Raw genomic sequence first — 18,637 nt, 5'->3', positions numbered from 1 at the left:
CCTTAGCATTATAAAATTTCAGAAATTTAGGGATAAAGCAAAGATCCTAGAAGCTTCCAGAATGATATTTAAAAAGTTGCCTAAAGTTATACACAAAGGATTAAAGATAAGAATACAGCTTGAAGCTAGAGACCTGGACAACTGCCCTTTGCCAATCTAGAGTCAGTCTAGATTTTCAACCTAGAATTCTAAGCACAGCTGGGCCATCAATAAGGGCAAAAGGAGAATTAATGGTTTTCAAGCCTGCATGCATCCTTTCTCAGGAAGTTACTAGAGGATGTATGCCAACAAAATAAGGGAGTAAACAACTAAAAAGGAAGACATTGGATTCAAGAAACAGGATCCAACAAAGGAAAAAAAGGAAGGGAATCCCAGATATGATGGTGGAGAAAGAATTCTGGGATGTCAGAGAGGAGGAGTTTAGGAGTCTCCAAGAAAAAAAATTACCACTGAGATTAAATGCTGGAAACTCCACTGCATGGTTTTTATGGAGCTTCAGGAGTGTATGGAAAAGCTTAGTCCAAGAAAACTAAGATTAAAAAAACCCTAAGCAAATGAAGGCTTTCTTATCTCTCTTTGATATTCTTTGGAACTCTGCATTCAAATGGGTTTATCTTTCCTTTTCTCCTTTGCCTGTCACTTCTCTTCCTTTCATAGCTATTTGTAAGGCCTCCTCAGGCAAGCATTTTGCCTTTTTGCATTTCTTTTTCTTGGGGATGGTCATGATCATTGCCTCCTGTACAGTGTCACAAATCCCAGTCCATAGTTCTTCAGGCACTCTATCAGATCTAATCCCTTGAATCTATTTCTTACTTCCACTCTATAATTGTAAGGGATTTGATTTAGGTTATACCTGAATGGTCTAGTGGTTTTCTCTACTTTCTTTAATTTAAGCCTGAATTTGGCAATAAGGAGTTCATGATCTGAGCCATGGTCATCTCCTGGTCTTGTTTTTGCTGACTGTATAGAGCTTCTTCATCATTGGCTGCAATCTGATTTTGATACTGACCATCTGGTGATGTCCATGTGTAGAGTCTTCTCTTGTTTTGTTGGAAGAGGGTGTTTGGTATGACCAGTGCATTCTCTTGGCAAAACTCTGTTAGCCTTTGCCTTGCTTCATTCTGTACTCCAAGGCCAAATTTGCCTGTTACTCCAGGTATTTCTCTTTTTTTATATTGTAGTGGGTTTTGTCATACATTGACATGAGTCAGCCATGGATTTACGTGTATTCCCCATCCCGATCCCCCCTCCCACCTCCCTCTCTACCCAATCCCTCTGAGTCTTCCCAGTGCACCAGGCCCGAGCACTTGTCTCATGCATCCAACCTGGGCTGGTGATCTGTTTCACTATAGATAATATACATGTTTCGATGCTGTTCTCTCGAAACATCCCACCCTCGCCTTCTCCCACAGAGTCCAAAAGTCTGTTCTGTACATCTGTGTCTTTTTTTCTGTTTTGCATATAGGGTTATCATTACCATCTTTCTAAATTCCATATATATGTGTTAGTATGCTGTAATGTTCTTTATCTTTCTGGCTTACTTCACTCTGTATAATAGGATCCAGTTTCATCCATCTCATTAGAACTGATTCAAATGAATTCTTTTTAATGGCTGAGTAATATTCCTTGGTGGATATGTACCATAGCTTCCTTATCCATTCGTCTGCTGATGGGCATCTAGGTTGCTTCCATGTCCTGGCTATTATAAACAGCACTGCGATGAACATTGGGGTGCACGTGTCTCTTTCAGATCTGGTTTCCTCAGTATGTATGCCCAGAAGTGGGATTGCTGGGTCATATGGCAGTTCTATTTCCAGTTTTTAAAGAAATCTCCACACTGTTCTCCATAGCGGCTGTACTAGGCTGTACTAGTGATGTCCATGTGTAGAGTCTTCTCTTGTTTTGTTGGAAAAGGGTGTCTGCTATGACCAGTGCATTCGCTTGGCAAAACTCTGTTAGCCTTTGCCCTGCTTCATTCTGTACTCCAAGGCCAAATTTGCCTGTTACTCCAGGTATTTCTTGACTTCCTACTTTTGCATTCCAGTCCCCTATAATGAAAAGAACATCTTTTTTGGGTGAAGGTTTTATAGGTCATAGAACCATTCAACTTCAGCTTCTTCAGCATTACTGGTTGGGTCATAGATTTGGATTACTGTGATATTGAATGGTTGGCTTTGGAAACGACCAGAGATCATTCTGTCACTTTGAGATTGCATCCAAGTACTGCATTTTGGACTCTTATGTTGACTATGTTGGCTACTCCATTTCTTCTAAGGGATTCTTGCCCACAGTAGTAGATGTAATGGTCATCTGAGTTAAATTCACCCATTCCAGTCTATTTTAGTTTGCTGATTGCTAAAATTCCTAACATAAGCAGAAGATATTAAGAAGAGGTGGCAAGAGTACACAGAAGAACTGTACAAAAATATCTTCACGACCCAGATAATCATGATGGTGTGATCACTCACCTAGAGTCAGACATCGTGGAATGTGAAGTCAAGTGGGCTTTAGGGAAGCATCACTACAAACAAAGCTAGTGGAGGTGATGGAATTCCAGTTGAGCTATTTCCTGAAAGATGATGCTGTGAAAGTGCTGCACTCAATGTGCCACCAAGTTTGGAAAACTCAGCAGTGGCCATAGGACTGGAAAAGGTCAGTTTTCATTCCAATCCCAAAGAAAGACAACGCCAAAGAATGCTCAAACTACCACACAATTGCCGTCATCTCACACACTAGCAAAGTAATGCTCAAAATTCTCCAAGCCAGGCTTTATCAGTATGTGAACTATGAACTTCCAGATGCTCAAGTTGGATTTAGAAAAGGCCAAGGAACCAGAGATCAAATTGCCAACATTTGCTGGATCATTGAAAAAGCAAGAGAGCTCCAGAGAAACATCTACTTCTGCATTATTAACTATGCGAAAGACTTTGACTGTGTGGATCACCACAAACTGTGGAAAATTCTTCAAGAGATGGGAGTACCAGACCACCTTACCTGCCTCCTGAGAAATCTGTATGCAGGTCAAGAAGCAACAGTTAGAACTGGACATGGAACAACAGACTGGTCTCAAATTGGGAAAGGAGTAATTCAAGACTGTATATTGTCACCCTGCTTATTTAACTTATATGCAGAGTACATCATGAGAAATGCTGGACTGGATGAAGCACAAGTTGGAAACAAGTTTGCCAAGAGAAATATCAATAACCTCAGATACGCAGATGACAACATCCTTATGGCAGAAAGCAAAGAAGAACTAAAGAGCTTCTTGATGAAAGTAAAAGAGGAGAGTGAAAAAGTTGGCTTAAAATTCAACATTCAGAAAACTAAGATCATGGCATCTGGTTCCATCACTTCATGGCAAATTGATGGAGAAACAGTGGAAACAGTGTCAGACTTTATATTCTGGGGCTCCAAAATCACTACAGATGGTGACTACAGCCATGAAATTAAAAGACACTTGCTCCTTGGAAGAAAAGTTATGACCAACCTAGACAGCATATTAAAAAGCAGAGACATTACTTTGCCAACAAAGTTCTGTCTAGTCAAAGTTATGGTTTTTCCAGTAGTCTTGTACGGATGTGAGAGTTGGACTATAAAGAAAGCTGAGTGCTGAAGAACTGATGTGGTGTTGGAGAAGACTCTTGAGAGTCCCTTGGACAGCAAAGAGATTCAACGAGTACATCCTAAAGGAAATCAGTTCTGAATATTCACTGGAAGGACTGATGTTGAAGCTGAAACTCCAGTACTTTGGCCACCTGATGCTAAGAACTGACTCATTTGAAAAGACCCTGATGCTGGGAAAGATTGAAGGTGGGAGGAGAAGGGGATGACGGAGAATGAGATGGTGGGATGGCATCACCAACTGAATGGACATGAGTTTGAGTAAACTCCAGGAGTTGGTGATAGACAGGGAAGCCTGTTGTGCTGCAGTCCCTGGGGTCACAAAGAGTCAGACATGACTGAGCGAATGAGCTGAACTGAACTGAAGCAAATGAAAAAATGAGACAATTATTAACTCCTGGCTGAGCAGGGAATAATATTTACATTAGTGGAAGCAATTGACATGACTTGTTTTTAACAGACTGTTTCTCCTTGGTGAGGAGGGGATGAGGGCAGAAGCAGGCGGACCAATAAGAGGTCATGGTGGTCTGGCCCAGCAGGGAGCTTTCAGGGATGCAGAGCAGGGGACAGGTAGAAAGATGAGAATTTCAAGTTAAAGCAGTAAAGCTTGGTGCGGGGAAGGGCAGAGACAAGCTGACAGGCATTTCCTTCATCTGATCTTTTCATGAAACTTTGGGGCTGGGTGAGACGTGGGGGCACATGACACCGAAGAAGAAAATTTGCAGACGAGTTTCTCAAAGTCATGCTGCTTGACTGAAGCAGACCAGGGACTCAAACTCACCAGCCCAGTCTGCTAACCCATCTCTCTCGACTGCAGGAAGTGTCCCTGGGAACTGTTGCTGGGTAAAAGAGTTAACTAATTCTCATTCCCTGTGATCTTGTGCAGTAGGTGTTTAAGATGATGGTCTACGGTTCAGAGAGGTTAAGTCACATATCTAAGGTCACACAATCAAATAGTGGCAAAGCTGAGATTCAACCCCAGGAGGACACAGCAGGGGCTGATGAAACAGAAAAAAAAGTGAAAGTGAAGTCGCTCAGTTGTGTCTGACTCTTTGTGACCCCATGGACTGTAGCCAACCAGGCTTCTTGGTCCATGGGATTTTCCAGGCAAGAGTACCAGATTGGGTTACCATTTCCTTCTCCAGGGGATCTTCTCGACCCAGGGATCGAACCTGGGTCTCCTGCACTGCAGGCAGACGCTTTACCCTCTGAGCCAGTACACCCTTAATAGGGACTTCAGTGATGACGAAACCCCAGGGCCTGGGCTGGGAAAGGGTTTTGGCTAATCTCTTCTTAGTTGAGAGGACAGGCCTCAGCATCAGTAGCTGCCCAGTGGCCAGCTCTAACCTGCGCATTGTGGAGGAGAAGGAGGAGGAGAATCTATCCTGCTTCTCAGGAATAGGAGGAGTCTGGGCCCCAGTTTTTGGAAAACCACCCATCTGATGGCAGAGACACAGTCAGTCTTGGGGAGCCCTCTAGGCTGAGGCTGGAGGCATGACCCTAGATTTGAGGAGGTCAGAGTCCGATGGGGGAGACATAACATTGTTCTGTTTGGGGGAGGTGGGCTCGACAGCCCCTCCAGGACACCAGGTAGACATGACAGACCAAGGTGCCAGGTTCAGGCCCAGGTTAGAGGTGCACCATGGACCTCAGTGCCAAGCAGGGCAGGGCCACTCCACAGCTCCCAGACACAGCGTCCAAGCTCCCCAGAGCTCACAGGTATGGAGTCGCACTTCCTTCTGCCTTGCCATCACCAGGAGGGGCTGATGGGGGGTTCCAGGGCCACTCCTGTTGAGGGAAGTCTCCCTGAGCAGAACCAGTGTCTGACTCAGGTCACGCTTCTCCCAACCTGGTGCCCGGGATCCCTCACCACCTCTTAAACCTCCAGCTGATGTTCAGCAGATCGGTCCCCCCTTCTTCCTTTCACTGCAGCTGCCCATTCATCCATCCATTCATCCATCCATCCATTCTCTCCTCATTGAACGTGCAGTGCCAGGCTGGTGCCAGGTCTGGGGACACCACGGGGACACACACAGAGTCTGCTCTTCTGGAGCTCACAGCCCAGCACAGAAGACATGAAGAGTATCCAAACAAGCGGCATAGCCTGTGCAAAAGCCCCGAGGATGACCAATACTTTCTCACTGGTTCGGGACTGGTGAGCCTTTGAAAACCATACTCCAGATCACAAGACTCCTCTGCTCATGTCCTGCGAGACTCCCAACATATTCGGCCTGAGATGACAAAGCCCTGTGTGTTCTGGCCTCGGCGGCCTCCCTGCCTTCCTCTTCTCCAGCCATGCTGGTCTCCTCTGGTCCTTCAAAGACACAAGCAGGTCCTCACCTCGGCACAGAGCACAACCCTTCCCACCCCATCTCTCTCACCAGCGGAAGGCCTTCTGAGATCACCCGTCTAATGAATGAATGGAAGACAGAACAGAAGAGTGACTGAAAGAGGCTGGGTGTGCCTAACCCACAGGTAGGTGAAGGAAATCAGCAGAGGAGACTCGGGCAGGCGACAAGGCCGGGAGGGTGTTAAGCCTGCTGGGCTGCAGTGGCTGAGAAGCTGCCGGAGGGCCTTGGGTGAGAGAGGGACAGTGTCTCTGATGTCACCCCTCATTCCTAGGAGTCTCAGAGCCTACCTGCCCCTTTTAAACTTGTGCACACAGATCACTGATGCCTGGAGGGAGGGCCTTGTTGGGGAATGGGCTCTAGGCAGAAGCGCTGTGTCCCCCATAGTCCTACTGTGTGCTGACTGCCACCTCTGCAGGCATTGTCTTGCTGGCTCTCTGAGGGTCTATAACACACGAGCACTGGGGACCTAGCCACAGAGTCAGTCCAGCCCTGGTCCTGAGGAATGGCCCTGTGTGGAAAGGGGCCTGGTGCCTAGTAGGTGCTCAATAAAGATTCCTGCCCTACTTCCCTCCCTTTCTGGCTGTTACCTCCCCTTGCCTTCTGAGAAGGGGTCAGGCCACCCAAGTGGGCAAGGTACTTAAGAAGATGTCCTTGGCACGAAGTCACTCTGCCTCCCCACTCACTAGCTGTGTGATCTGAGCAAACTGCTCACCCTCTCTGACCCTGGCTTCTCCATCTGGAAACTGGATATGCTAACACTGCTCACCACTGGCAGTGTGGTGGCCAGGAGGCTCGGTGATGCGGCCGGTTGGGGATGCAGGCTTCATAAAAGAAATGAAAGTGAAAGTCACTCAGTCATGTCTGACTCTTCGCAACCCCATGGACTATATAGTCCATGGAATTCTCCAGGCCAGAATGCCGGAATAGGTTGCTGTTCCCTTCTCCAGGGGGTCTTCCCAAACCAGGGATCAAACCCAGGTCTCCTGCATTGCAGGCAGATTCTTTACCAGCTGAGCCACCAGGGAAGCCCAAAGGGCTGCTGTTTCTACCTGATACTCATGTGCTTATGATGCTCTTGTTGAAAGAGGAACTTAGGAATGACTGAGTCCCATCTGCCCAGAATGAATCAAAATTGCCAGGAGAAATATCAGCAACCTCAGATATGCAGATAATACCATTTTAATGGCAGAGAGCGAAGAGGAACTAAAGAGCCTCTTGATGAAGGTGAAAGAGGAGAGTGAAAAAGCTGGTTTAAAACTTAACATTCAAAAAACGAAGATCATGGCATCTGGTTCCATCATTTCATGGCAAATAGAAGGGGAAAAAGTGGAAGCAGTGACAGGTTTTATTTTCTTGGGTTCCAAAATCACTGTGAATGGTGACTGCAGCCATGAAATTAAAAGGTGCTTGTTCCTTGGAAGAAAAACTGTGACAAACCTGGACAGCATATTAAAAAGCAGAGACGTCACTTTGCTGACAAACGTCAGTCAAAGCTATGGTCTTTCCAGTAGTCATGTTCGGTTGTGAAAGCAGGACCATAAAGAAGGCTGAGTGCCAAAGAATTGATGCTTTCAAACTGTGTTGCTGGAGAATACTCTTGAGAGTCCCTTGGACAGGAGATCAAACCAATCAGTCCTAAAGGAAAGCAACCCTCGATATTCACTGGAAGGATTGATGCTGAAGCTGAAGCTCCAATACTTTTGCTACCTGATGTGAAGACCCAACTCATTGGAAAAGACCCTGATGCTGGGAAAGACTGAGGGCAGGAGGAGAAGGGGGCAACAAAGGACGAGTTGGCATCATCGACTCAATGGACATGAGTTTGAGCAAACTCCGGGAGATGGTGAAGGACAGGGAAGCCTGGCATGCTGCAGTTCATGGGGTCACAAAGAGTTAGACACGATGTAGCAGATGAACAACAACCTCCCCATGGTCCAGATGAGGAAACTCCCCATGGCCCAGAGAGGGGACAACTTACCTATGGTCACATGGTTGGTTGGCATGAGCTGGGGCATGGCATCCAGGGGCAATCAGGCCTGTGCTCAAGCTCTAGACAGAGATCTTAAAGGTTGGCAAATATGGTCCAGGGGCCAAGTCTGGCTCACTGCCTGCTTTTTTTTTTTTTACAGCCTGCCAGCTAAGGATGGGTTTTACAGAAGACCATTTGCAACTGATTTGATGAAAGGAAATGCTAACTTTGAACTCCAATGTAGCAAAATATTACCCTTCTCCAAAAAAAAAAGGGAAAAAAAGAATTCTTCTCTTCTCAGTAGTAGATCTGCATCACCCAAAAAAAAAAAAAAAAAAGTCCTCGATTACTATTATTATATTTGAAATGTTGTCAGTTGACAAAGAGTGGGAATTTGTTTTCTCCTGTATAACAGCTTTCATGTTGTCTCTTGGCCCCCAAAGCCTGAAGTAGTTATTCTTTACCCTACCTTTCTATTCCTCACCCTGCCTGGGGGCTCCCCAGACTCAACCAGTCTCAGGGCTCTGTGGCTGGGGGACCCAGCCCATAGCACTGTGGACTCCCCACCCAGTGCTCACCCCATGCCCTCAGCCCTCCTTGCAGCACTGACCTTGGAACCCAGCTGTCTCCCTGGGGGATGTGTGCACCGTGGCCTCGGAGGCGTCGTCCCGCCACTGGCTCTCGGCCCCCAGCTCCCCTGAGTACCACACTCTCCTTTCCAACCCCTTGAGAGAGCCAAGGCCAGCGTGGGTGGCTGAAATCTCCCCGGTAACAAGATCTGTCCCCCCCTTCCAGCCTCCTCCCCTAACCTGCCGCCCCTCCTCCCTCACCCGCACCTGCGCTCTGGCCCCTCCTCCGGCCCCTCCTCCCGGCCCCTCCCGCACCCCCACTCCTGCCGCCTCCTTGCCTGGCTCTGCATGTCACCATCTGTGGCACAATCCTTCTCTGTCACTCTCCCTGCCACCCCCTCCTTCCCCTCCCTCCTTCCCCACACTCTCTCCCTGCATCTCTCTCTGCATCCCTCCCTCTGGCCCCTTCTCTGCTCTTTCCTCCTCTTTCTCTTCTCCTGTCACGCATTTCTCATCACTCCCCCTCATTCTGGCTTTCCACCCACTCACCGTCTTCTCTCTCTGTCTCTCCCTGTCTTTCCACCTCCGACCGACCCCCTTTTCCCCTCTCTTTCTATTGGTTTCTTATAGTCCTCTGGTCCTCATTTCTCTTCTTTTCCTTGGGAGGTTTCTCCCTGCACCCCACCCCCGCCTCCTGCCTGCAGACCCCCCATCTGTGCCCCTTCCCCCCACCACCCAGGACGTGTCCTGCAGTTGGGGGGGTGACGCACCAGGCGGTGGGAAGTCAGGGCCGGAGACCAGATGGGAGCGGCTCTGTGGGCAGACATGGCCGTGGCCGCTGCAGGCCTAGGAGGGGGCCCGGTCCCGCCAGCAGTCTAGAAGTGGGCACTGTGTGGGGACCCCAGCTCAGGGGTGCTCAGGGACGCCTGGGGACTGGGCAGGGAGAGGGGACAGCGGAATAATAACCAGCCTGGCTGCAAGGAGGGAAGCCCTCGCCCCATGGGCAGGTAAGGAGGCTGGGGCCTGGATGGGGTCCCAGAGGGTGGGGTGCTGGAGCCCACCCTCTGCCCAGGATGAACTTGGGAGGCTGGGGCTGGGGGCTGGGAGAGGGTAGGAAGGTCCAGGGAGAAAAGAGGACTTCCTGTGACCTTTTGGTGGACAGAAGGGGCCTGGGGGTGGGGGCTGGGCATTAATCTCGGAATCTCATATCATGACTCCAGAATCTTGAATCACAAAACAGCAGTGTCGGAGCTGGACAAACCAGATGCTTCATGGCATTTAGCTTAAGTGCCAGCTTTCCTGAGCTCCTCTTCTGGACTGGGCACTGTGCTCAGCACACTCCCATTTAATCTTTACAACAACCCTGGGAGGTGGGTATACTCGTCTTCATTTTAATAGGAGGAAATTGAGGTCCAGAGGTGGGAAGTGAGTTGTCCAAGGTCACACAGCAATTTGGCATCATTCCTTTGTGGCAGACCCTAAGTCCCCAACCTAGGGGCTGTGGGCTTGTGGGCTGTGCTCCTGGGAGTCAGGTCTGAAGTGGGCACAGACCATCTGGGCCTCTTCCTGGCGGGCAGGCCCAGGGGAGCAGAGAGCAAGCAGAATGCGGAGTCAGCCAGGGACCATCAGCCTGTGTTGGCCAGGGCTGTCTCAGTCCTTGCTGTCTCTCAGCCCGAGGCCTTCAGGGAAGCCTGCAGAACCAGGAGGCACTGACGATTTAGTAACAGGCAGAACTGAGCTCAACTTCTGGCCTCTCATTTACCAGATGAGTGACATTGTACAACTTACCAAACTTCTCTGAGCCTCAACTTCCTCCTCTCTGAAAACCCTCCCTCTTGGGCTTGGTGAGGATCTCATGATGTGTGTTTGAGGCCTATCCCAGGAGCATTCCCCCACCTGGCTTTGAGTTCTACTTGCTGAACTTCTTGGTCTGTTCACGTCTGCAGATGTCTTGGGTGCTGCCCTGGGTGCTGTGCTGGGTGCTAGGGTTACAGGTACAAATAACTCAGGGTCCTGTACCTAAAAGCCAGCAATCTAGAAGGGAAGGGGGTGGGATATAGACAAACAGGGAATGATCTGGCATCCCTGAGGGCCGTTCTGAATTGCTATGGGGCTCAGGGCAGCCACTCACCCTCTCTGGACCCTTGTTCCTTCTGGAAAAGTCTTCCAGGGAGTCTGCCCCCAGTTTTCAGGCAAGCTTGTGCCAAAGATAAACCAGACAGGGAGAAAAAGGCCCTCTTCTCCAAAGGATGAACCAGATCATGCACAGTACCCCAGCTCCTTAAAAGGCAGCATCTAAATTGCAGGTCTGACTTACACCCAAGGAAAGCTATAATTTCCTTGCTTCTGGCACTCTGGCCTGTTAAACTTTGACAGGGAAGATCTGCCCAGATAAAGGAGGAGAAAGGGAGTCTTCCAGGGGGGCCAGGGGCTCTGGGAGGGGCTTTTTAATTCTCCTGCACGAAGGCAGGGCCTGGCTGGTACACTGTGTTCCTGTCAAGGCCGTGTGTGTTAGCACGTGTGTGTGTGTGTGTGTGTGGGTACACAGGTGTGTGTCTGGGCAGGAGATGCCATCCTCAGAGCTCACCCTCAGGCTTCCCCCAGGGCATCTGTCCCTGCAGCCTGGAAATTAGCTTTGCCTGGCTCACTGCTCCTCTCTTAGGAGCCTCCCTCCTCCAGCCCTGGGCTGTGATTGGCCACCTGACAGGGATGCTATAAAGAGGATCTGCATACTAGGAGGTGAGGTGGATGGATTGGTGATGTAGAGCGCCCCAGCCAAGGAGGTCTGGACTCTTAAGTGCCCAGATTCACAATTCTGCGTCTAAGGGCTGATTCCAGCATTCTGGAAATCTGACTTTCTCCAATTCAAAGACACAGAGTCTAAAAATCTATGACTCCACAAGTCAGTTCTAAGATTCTAAAATTCAATTTTTAAGTCTCTAAGGGTCTAGGGACTTGGGTCCCTGATCTTAATAGTTCAAGAGCCTAAGGAGCAGTAAGGAGAGTTCTGAATAGGCTGGTAGGAAAGCTGGATGCCAGCTGGTTTCCCTGACCAGTTATGATCCTAAAATAAGTGCCTTCTCTAGGCCTGGCCTCAGTCTGCCGGCCTGTGAAATGGATGGGTCGGGAGTTGGTGTAACGCATCCTCCCAGCTTTGCCCCTTCCCAACTGCATGAGCCGAGCGCAAGGCCTCATTTGGTCCCTGTGTGTACTGTGGGGACAGCCTAGTGCCTTCCTCATGAGACCCTATACGATGCGGTACGTCACTGCTGAGCCGGAGCCTGGCAGTCAGGGCTCAGTCACCAGGGACTGGCAGTACTGTTAAGGTCCTATGAGCCCACCATTCAGACTGCCCCTCAACTAGTACCTGGGGTGACGGCAGGTTGAGGGCTCTCCTGAGGCTTGGAGAAGCAAGGAGGGGATGCTCTGAGCCCAGTCGGCCTTGGGAAGCATCAGGAGGAGCCAGGGTGAAGGGGTTCTTTCCCGTTCTTGGCATCGCCCTGCCTGCTCAGAGTCCTTGGAAAATCCAGGTCATTGGGCAAGGGCAACCAGCCATGCTCACCCACCCAGAGGAGTCTGCTCTGAGTTGGGGTTCCTCCCCTCTGAAGGAGCTTCGCATCGGAAAAGCAGTGTCAGGACAGGGCAGTGGGGACCATAGGTCCTGCTGAAGGCATTTCAGGTCCAGTGCTGGGAAGGCAGGGGGACACTGGAGGAAGGTTCCCCTGAGAGCTTTCTTTCTCCCTTGGGGTTTCCCTAGGGAGTCAGGGAAGCCAGCAGCTGAGGGACTTGGAGAGAGGGCATCATTTGGAAAAGGGAGAAGGTCCAGTCCCAGAGGAGGCTCTGGCCTTCAGTCCTGGCCTATAACTGGGTCTCCAGAGAGCCAGGGAGTGCTGCTGAGGAGGCGAGGGCACCCTAGGCTGGGGTCCTCCCCCAGCAGGGCCTGGATCCCCTCCGTCAGCAGTTCATCCTCCCTTTTTGTTGAGATTTGTCCACCCGGATTTTCTCCGATTCACTCAGCGCCTCAGACACTGAGACAGAACTTGTGTGGAAGGGACGCCAGAAAGGACCAGAGCTGAATATGAGCATCTCCATGTTTAAGGAGAGTCAAGTCCAGCAGGGACGCCGGGAGGAGGCCCGGCTCCTCATAACACAGAAGTGCAGTAAGAAGGTGCTCACACAGCGGATGGGGTGCTGGTTCCCACTGAGCCGCTGGGCAAGCTCTTACTCACACTTCAAGGCCCCCTTGAAGCGCCCTCTTCTCAGAGGAGCCCACCCCACCGGTACAGGGGGGAGCTGACTATTCTCGTCCTCACCTCCAGCGTGTTGTGAATTTCTCCACCATCAGTCAGCCTTGGGAGCAGGAGGGACGGCAGCCGCCCACCCCCCAGGTTCACAGTCCATCATCCTGGGCAGGGCCTTTGTTGGGGGCGCAGTGGGATGGGCCAGCCTGAGAGGATCCTCAGGGCCTTTGATTCCCACGGAAGGGGACACCTCTGAGTGTGTGGTTCTTAACTGCATTCAGAATCTGAGGAATGTGCTGGGCTCTGCCCAGAAAATACAAGGAGGTGTTACCTTTCACCGGAGTTTGGGCAGGGGGTGGAGGGTGGTTATGGATCCGCTGAAGTTCATCTAGAGACTTGGGCTCGACGTTAAGGATGGGTGACATGCAGCAGTGTTTTCAAGTGTGCGAGCTGAGACCTGTTGGGGGTGTCTTAGTCTGTCCGGCGCGCTCTAACAGAATACTGTAGACTGGGTGGTTTATACACAACAGAAATTCATTCCTCACCATTCTGGAGGTGGGGAAACCCAAAATCAAGATGCCAGGAGATTCAGTATATGGTGAGGACCTGCTTCCTTGTTCCCAGCTGGCTGTTTTCTAGCTGTTTCCTCCCATGGCAGAAGGGAACCTGGGAGCTTTCATCAGAAGAGCACTAATCCCATTCATAAGGACTCTACCCCTGTGTCCTAATCACCCCACACTGAGGCTCTCCCTCCTAACACCATCACACTGGAGGTGAGGGTTTTAATATATCATTTAGGGGTGGGAAGGACACAGTCTGTATCAGTGGGTGATCCACTTGGGTCTCTGCCAGTGAGGCGATCATATGTAAAAAGGGCACATATTGTGTTATGGAACAGTATGACGTCATTGAGTTGCAATATAAAAGGCGCTGGTGTCAAAAGCATTTGAAAAGGGCTGGTATAGAGAAAAGGACCTGTGTTGCCAGCAGCTGACTGAATGATCCACTCGCCCCTTTACTGAAACATTTGTGGAACACTCGTCCTGTGAACAGGGGAAGGGACCAGGCCACTGCTGGTCTTGCCCTCTGGAGCAGGCAAGCCTGAGTTCCCTGCTGCACCCCTACTATGTCGTATAGGGTGTTCACTTTACCTCTCTAAGATTCAGTTTTCTTGTCTGAGAAGTGGGGCTACCTTGCCAGCCTCCCTTGCTGGCCTGTGCAGAATAAATGAATGACTTGTCCAACTCTGGGCAGGTGCCCAGGGAGTCTCCAAGTTCAGTGTGATGGGGGAGGGGCCATGGAGAGAAAGTCATGACCAAGCTGTGTCCTCCCTCCTCCAGGCCAATAGCTGGCTGCTGACCCACCCTCTCTTGGCCATGAACACCCCTGGCTCTCTTTCACTGGTGCCCACGACCTCGGAACTCGGGAACACCTCCTCGGCCTGGCCCCCAGATGCTGTCCTCGGAAATGTGTCCGCAGCGTCAAGTGCAGCAGGGCTGGCTGTCAGCGGCATTCTGATCCCACTGGTCTACCTGGTGGTGTGCGTGGTGGGCCTGCTGGGCAACTCCTTGGTCATCTATGTGGTCCTGCGACAGACGGCCACCCCATCGGTCACCAACGTCTACATCCTCAACCTGGCACTGGCCGATGAGCTGTTCATGCTGGGGCTGCCCTTCCTGGCTGCCCAGAACGCCCTGTCCTACTGGCCCTTCGGCTCCCTCATGTGCCGGCTGGTCATGGCCGTGGATGGCATCAACCAGTTCACCAGCATCTTTTGCCTCACGGTCATGAGCGTGGACCGCTACCTGGCGGTGGTGCACCCCACCCGCTCGGCCCGCTGGCGCACGGCGCCCGTGGCCCGCACGGTCAGCGCGGCTGTCTGGGTGGCCTCGGCCGTAGTGGTGCTCCCCGTGGTGGTCTTCTCGGGCGTGCCCCGTGGCATGAGCACCTGCCACATGCAGTGGCCTGAGCCGGCGGCTGCCTGGCGGGCTGGCTTCATCATCTACACGGCCGTGCTGGGCTTCTTTGGGCCGCTGCTGGTCATCTGCCTCTGTTACCTGCTCATCGTGGTGAAGGTGCGCTCCGCCGGGCGGCGGGTGCGGGCCCCCTCGTGCCAGCGGCGGCGGCATTCTGAGCGCAAGGTCACGCGCATGGTGGTGGCCGTGGTGGCGCTCTTCGTCCTCTGCTGGATGCCCTTCTACGTGCTCAACATCATCAATGTGGTGTGCCCGCTGCCCGAGGAGCCTGCCTTCTTCGGCCTCTATTTCCTGGTGGTGGCCCTGCCCTACACCAACAGCTGTGCCAACCCCATCCTTTATGGCTTCCTCTCCTACCGCTTCAAGCAGGGCTTCCGAAGGGTCCTGCTGCGGCCCTCCCGCCGTGTGCAAAACCAGGAGCCTCCCGTGGGGCCTCCGGAGAAGACGGAAGAGGAAGAGGAGGATGGAGACGGGGAGGACCGGCACGAGGGAGCAGGGAAGCAGGGGGGCCGGGGGGAGATGAATGGCCGCGTCAACCAGATCATACAGCCAGGTCCCAGTGGACAGGAGCAGCCTCCCAGCAGCACCACCAGCAAGGAGCATCAGTTCCTACCCCAAGAACCCTCGGCTGGGGAGAAATCTGACACGCTGCACATCAGCTATCTCTAGGGGCCTGTGGAGGGCCAGGGTAGCCCGAGGAATGGGCAAAGACTGTGGGTGCACCTAGGGTGTGCCACCCGAGGTAGCAGGGGCCCATGATGGAATATTTGGAGGCTTGGGCTCTAATCCCCTTGCCGTGTGACTTAATGTGTGACCTCAGACAGGTGGCTCCCCCTCTCTGGGCCGTGTGCTCTCCCCTGTGACTCAGAGATGGGAGAGAGCGGCCTGGATGAGCTCTATCCGATGAAAAGTCTGGAGGGGCATCACTGCTGGGCTGATCTTCCTGAATAGGGTCAGGATAAGGGGAGGGGTGGGACTTCCCTGGTGGCTCTGGGGTAAAGAATCTGCCTGCAATGCAGGAGCCACAGGAGATGAGGGTTCGACCCCTGGGTCAGGAAGTTCCCCTGGAGGAGGGCATGGCAAGCCACTCCAGTATTCTTGCCTGGAGAATCCCATGGACAGAGAAGCCTGGTGGGCTACATTCCGCAGGGTTGCAGAGTCAGACATGACTAGAGCAACTTAGCATGCACAGCACAAACAAGGGGAGAGGTACAGATGGGCTCTCCCCTTCAGAGACAGAGCATCCTGAATCTTGGCCCTCAGAGGGATAAACCAAGGCCTTGGATTTCCTGGGCTCAGTCAGGTTCACAAAAGAGGGAGCGGGGCCCAGTATTCATAGGGGTCAGTACTGCAGCCCCAAATAGGAGGAAGTCTTCCCTGGTAGGGAGAAGGGGTGTGAGACTGCCTAGGCCCCACGTCAGCTCTGCTCCTCTTGCTGCAAGGCCGAGGGCCAGCCCTTCTCCTCTCTGGACCTCAGGCCTCACCTGCTGAACAACCCAATAACCTCCAGGCCTTCTTGGCCCAGAAGGTCAGTGCCAGGACTCCTGTGTTCCTGGACAAGAGGAGAAGAGGCAGAGTTTCCAGGAAGCTAATTAACTTCAGCTTCAGGGTCTCTGACTGCTTGGGCCCTTCTGAGGCTCTGAGTCAAATTTTGTCTTTGTAATTTTGTATTCCTTTTCTTAAACAAGGACCCCATGTTGCATAGGCCTCCCCAAAGGCTAGCTCAGTCCCTGTTGGAGGGAGCTGACCAACCCTCAAAGCAGCTTGCTTTGTGTCCTATGGCTGGAGGGGGTCTTGGGGTCTTCAGGGGCTCAGGAGCCATCTCGTAGGAGAAATTCTCCCTGCTTCTCCCCTCTGATTGACTAAGGCAGGGGCCTGGCCTGGGCAGACTGGCATGGAAAGGCAGCACGTCTAAACAGACGTGAAAGGAAGAGGAAGGAGAGGAGGAGGGAGAGGGGAAGAAAAAGGAGGAAGAGATGGGGGAGGGGGAGGGGAAGGAAGAAGAAGTGGAGGTCAGACCTGTCTCATGACCTTGGGGCCAACGTTGGCCCCTCTGGGCTGAGTTCAGTGGCAGCCTCAATGAAACTGAGTTGCCAGTCAGTGCCTGGCCTGATCGAACTCAAGGAAAAGATGCCGTCAGGGTGGGAAAGCTAATGCCCTGAAAGGTGTGGGGCCAGCAACCCCTGAGGGCCTGCAGCGCGCTGAAGTGTTGGGCCTTGATGGGAGCCTGGGGGCAGAGCTGAGAAGCAGGGCCTGGCTTCCAGTTTGGGAAGGCTCAAGGAAGAAAAGACTAGAGGAGGCTGGAGGGAGACCATAGGGAGAGGCCACTGTCCAAGGCTGGGCCTGGGCTGGCCTGGACTCCTTCCCCGAGATGACCCGTTAGAGTCACAGCGAGACTGGTTCTGAGGAGGGTGGTAACTCATGCTAAATCTCCCAACCCCCATCCTTCAGAGGGTAGGGGGTCCTCAGAGAAAATGTGGGAATCACAACCTGGGAGACCTCCAGATCCTGTCCAGCCTTGACCTCTCTGGGCCTCAGTTTCCCCATCATAAAATGGCAGTGGTTGTCCCAGTTTGCCTGCCTCCGGGGATTTGGGAAGAAAAGGAGTCATCTGGGGTAGACTGCCATGTATACTGCAGTGGGTGAGGTTGGAGGCATAGCAGATTGTAGAGTGGAGGCAGCCTCCTTCTCTTTCATGAAGTGGCTTCTCTGTCTTCCAGTCCTTGGGGGTAAGGACATGACAGGACACAAGGAAGGGAAGTTGAGGTTCAGAGGCCAAGAACTGGGGGGCGGGGCTTGGGGGAGAGTGAGGCCCCATCAGGGGGAAGGAAGTGTACAAAACTAGAGCTTGTACAGAGGTTGGAGGCTGGAGGCCCAGTCCTCATTCTAGGGTTCCCCTGAGGAGGGTCTGGGGTCTGAGGGAAGAAGATCCCTGGCATTCCAGCATTTCTTGCTTTCCTGATTCCTGGGGCAAGTGAGTCACTTCTACAAGTGTGGCTGGGAGGCCCCTAGGAAAATTCTGACCCGAATTCTTGTCAATAAAGTTGGTGATACATGACGACCAGCCTGGGCGAATTGCTTTAACTAGCACTGTGTTTTTAGATTGGTGTGCCTGACTGGGGGTGTGTCCATGCGTGCATTTCTATCAGGATACCCCTTCTCTCCCGTCTCTCAGCTCTGTATGCCCAGGCCTCCAGGTGTATTGCCTTCCAGAGTCCTGGTCCTCCAGGAGTCATGGGAGATGCTCCTGACAAACCTCAACCTATATCCTTAGAGAGCTTGATCCAAGAGCAGTAAACCTACACTTTTCCTGTGTCCAAATTTCAGATCTCATGGGAGAGAGCTGATTGGTTCTATTTGGGTCACATGATGGCCATATGGGCCGATCACCAAAGACAAAGTGATAGAATGCCATGATTGGTCAGACGTGAGGCATAAGTCCATCTTTCCAGCTACAGAAAAGGTGGGACCCTGTGGTGGACAGTTTGGCCTGACCGATGGGGTAGGAGTTAGGCAGGGAGAGAAGAGCCAGGCAGCAACAATAGCAGGATGGAGGAAGAGTGTGTAAACACAGTGGCAAGGCATACAGTAGGTGCTCAGGCATCTTAGCCATATCCACGAGTGAAGGTGCACTGGGGTGAAACACAGGGCCTGCTGTGTGTGTGGCAGGTGTGCATGGGCTGGGAGCAGAGGGACTGCTGGCAGCCAAGGTTGTGTGGGGAGTGGGGCCTTGGCTAGGGTCACCTCTCTGGAACCCACAGCCCTCCAGCTTCCCTGACTTCCCATGTGTCACTCACTACCTGTGCACACACATGCGCGTGTGGGAGGGGGAGTGTCCTACTAGCCTTGTGCTTCCAGGCAGGGTTCAAGCCTGATGCATCCATTTTTCCAGGCCTGGCAATGCTGTGGG

At 52.0% G+C, this 18,637-nt stretch overlaps 1 protein-coding gene across 1 annotated transcript; it reads left to right on the top strand.

Moving 5' to 3' along the window:
• The first annotated feature begins 8,919 nt into the window (after positions 1-8,919).
• Positions 8,920-15,450, top strand: SSTR3 (somatostatin receptor 3). The gene is made up of 2 exons (XM_043441709.1): positions 8,920-9,517; positions 14,092-15,450. Exon 2 carries the CDS (start codon positions 14,128-14,130, stop codon positions 15,394-15,396), a length of 1,269 nt encoding a protein of 422 aa, XP_043297644.1. The 5' UTR covers positions 8,920-9,517; positions 14,092-14,127; the 3' UTR covers positions 15,397-15,450.
• Positions 15,451-18,637: the final 3,187 nt, after the last annotated feature.

Source organism: Cervus canadensis, chromosome 21 (assembly GCF_019320065.1).
Source record: "Cervus canadensis isolate Bull #8, Minnesota chromosome 21, ASM1932006v1, whole genome shotgun sequence".
NCBI classification, from domain to species: Eukaryota; Metazoa; Chordata; class Mammalia; order Artiodactyla; family Cervidae; genus Cervus; species Cervus canadensis.
This window is presented reverse-complemented; position numbering and strand designations above follow the sequence as displayed.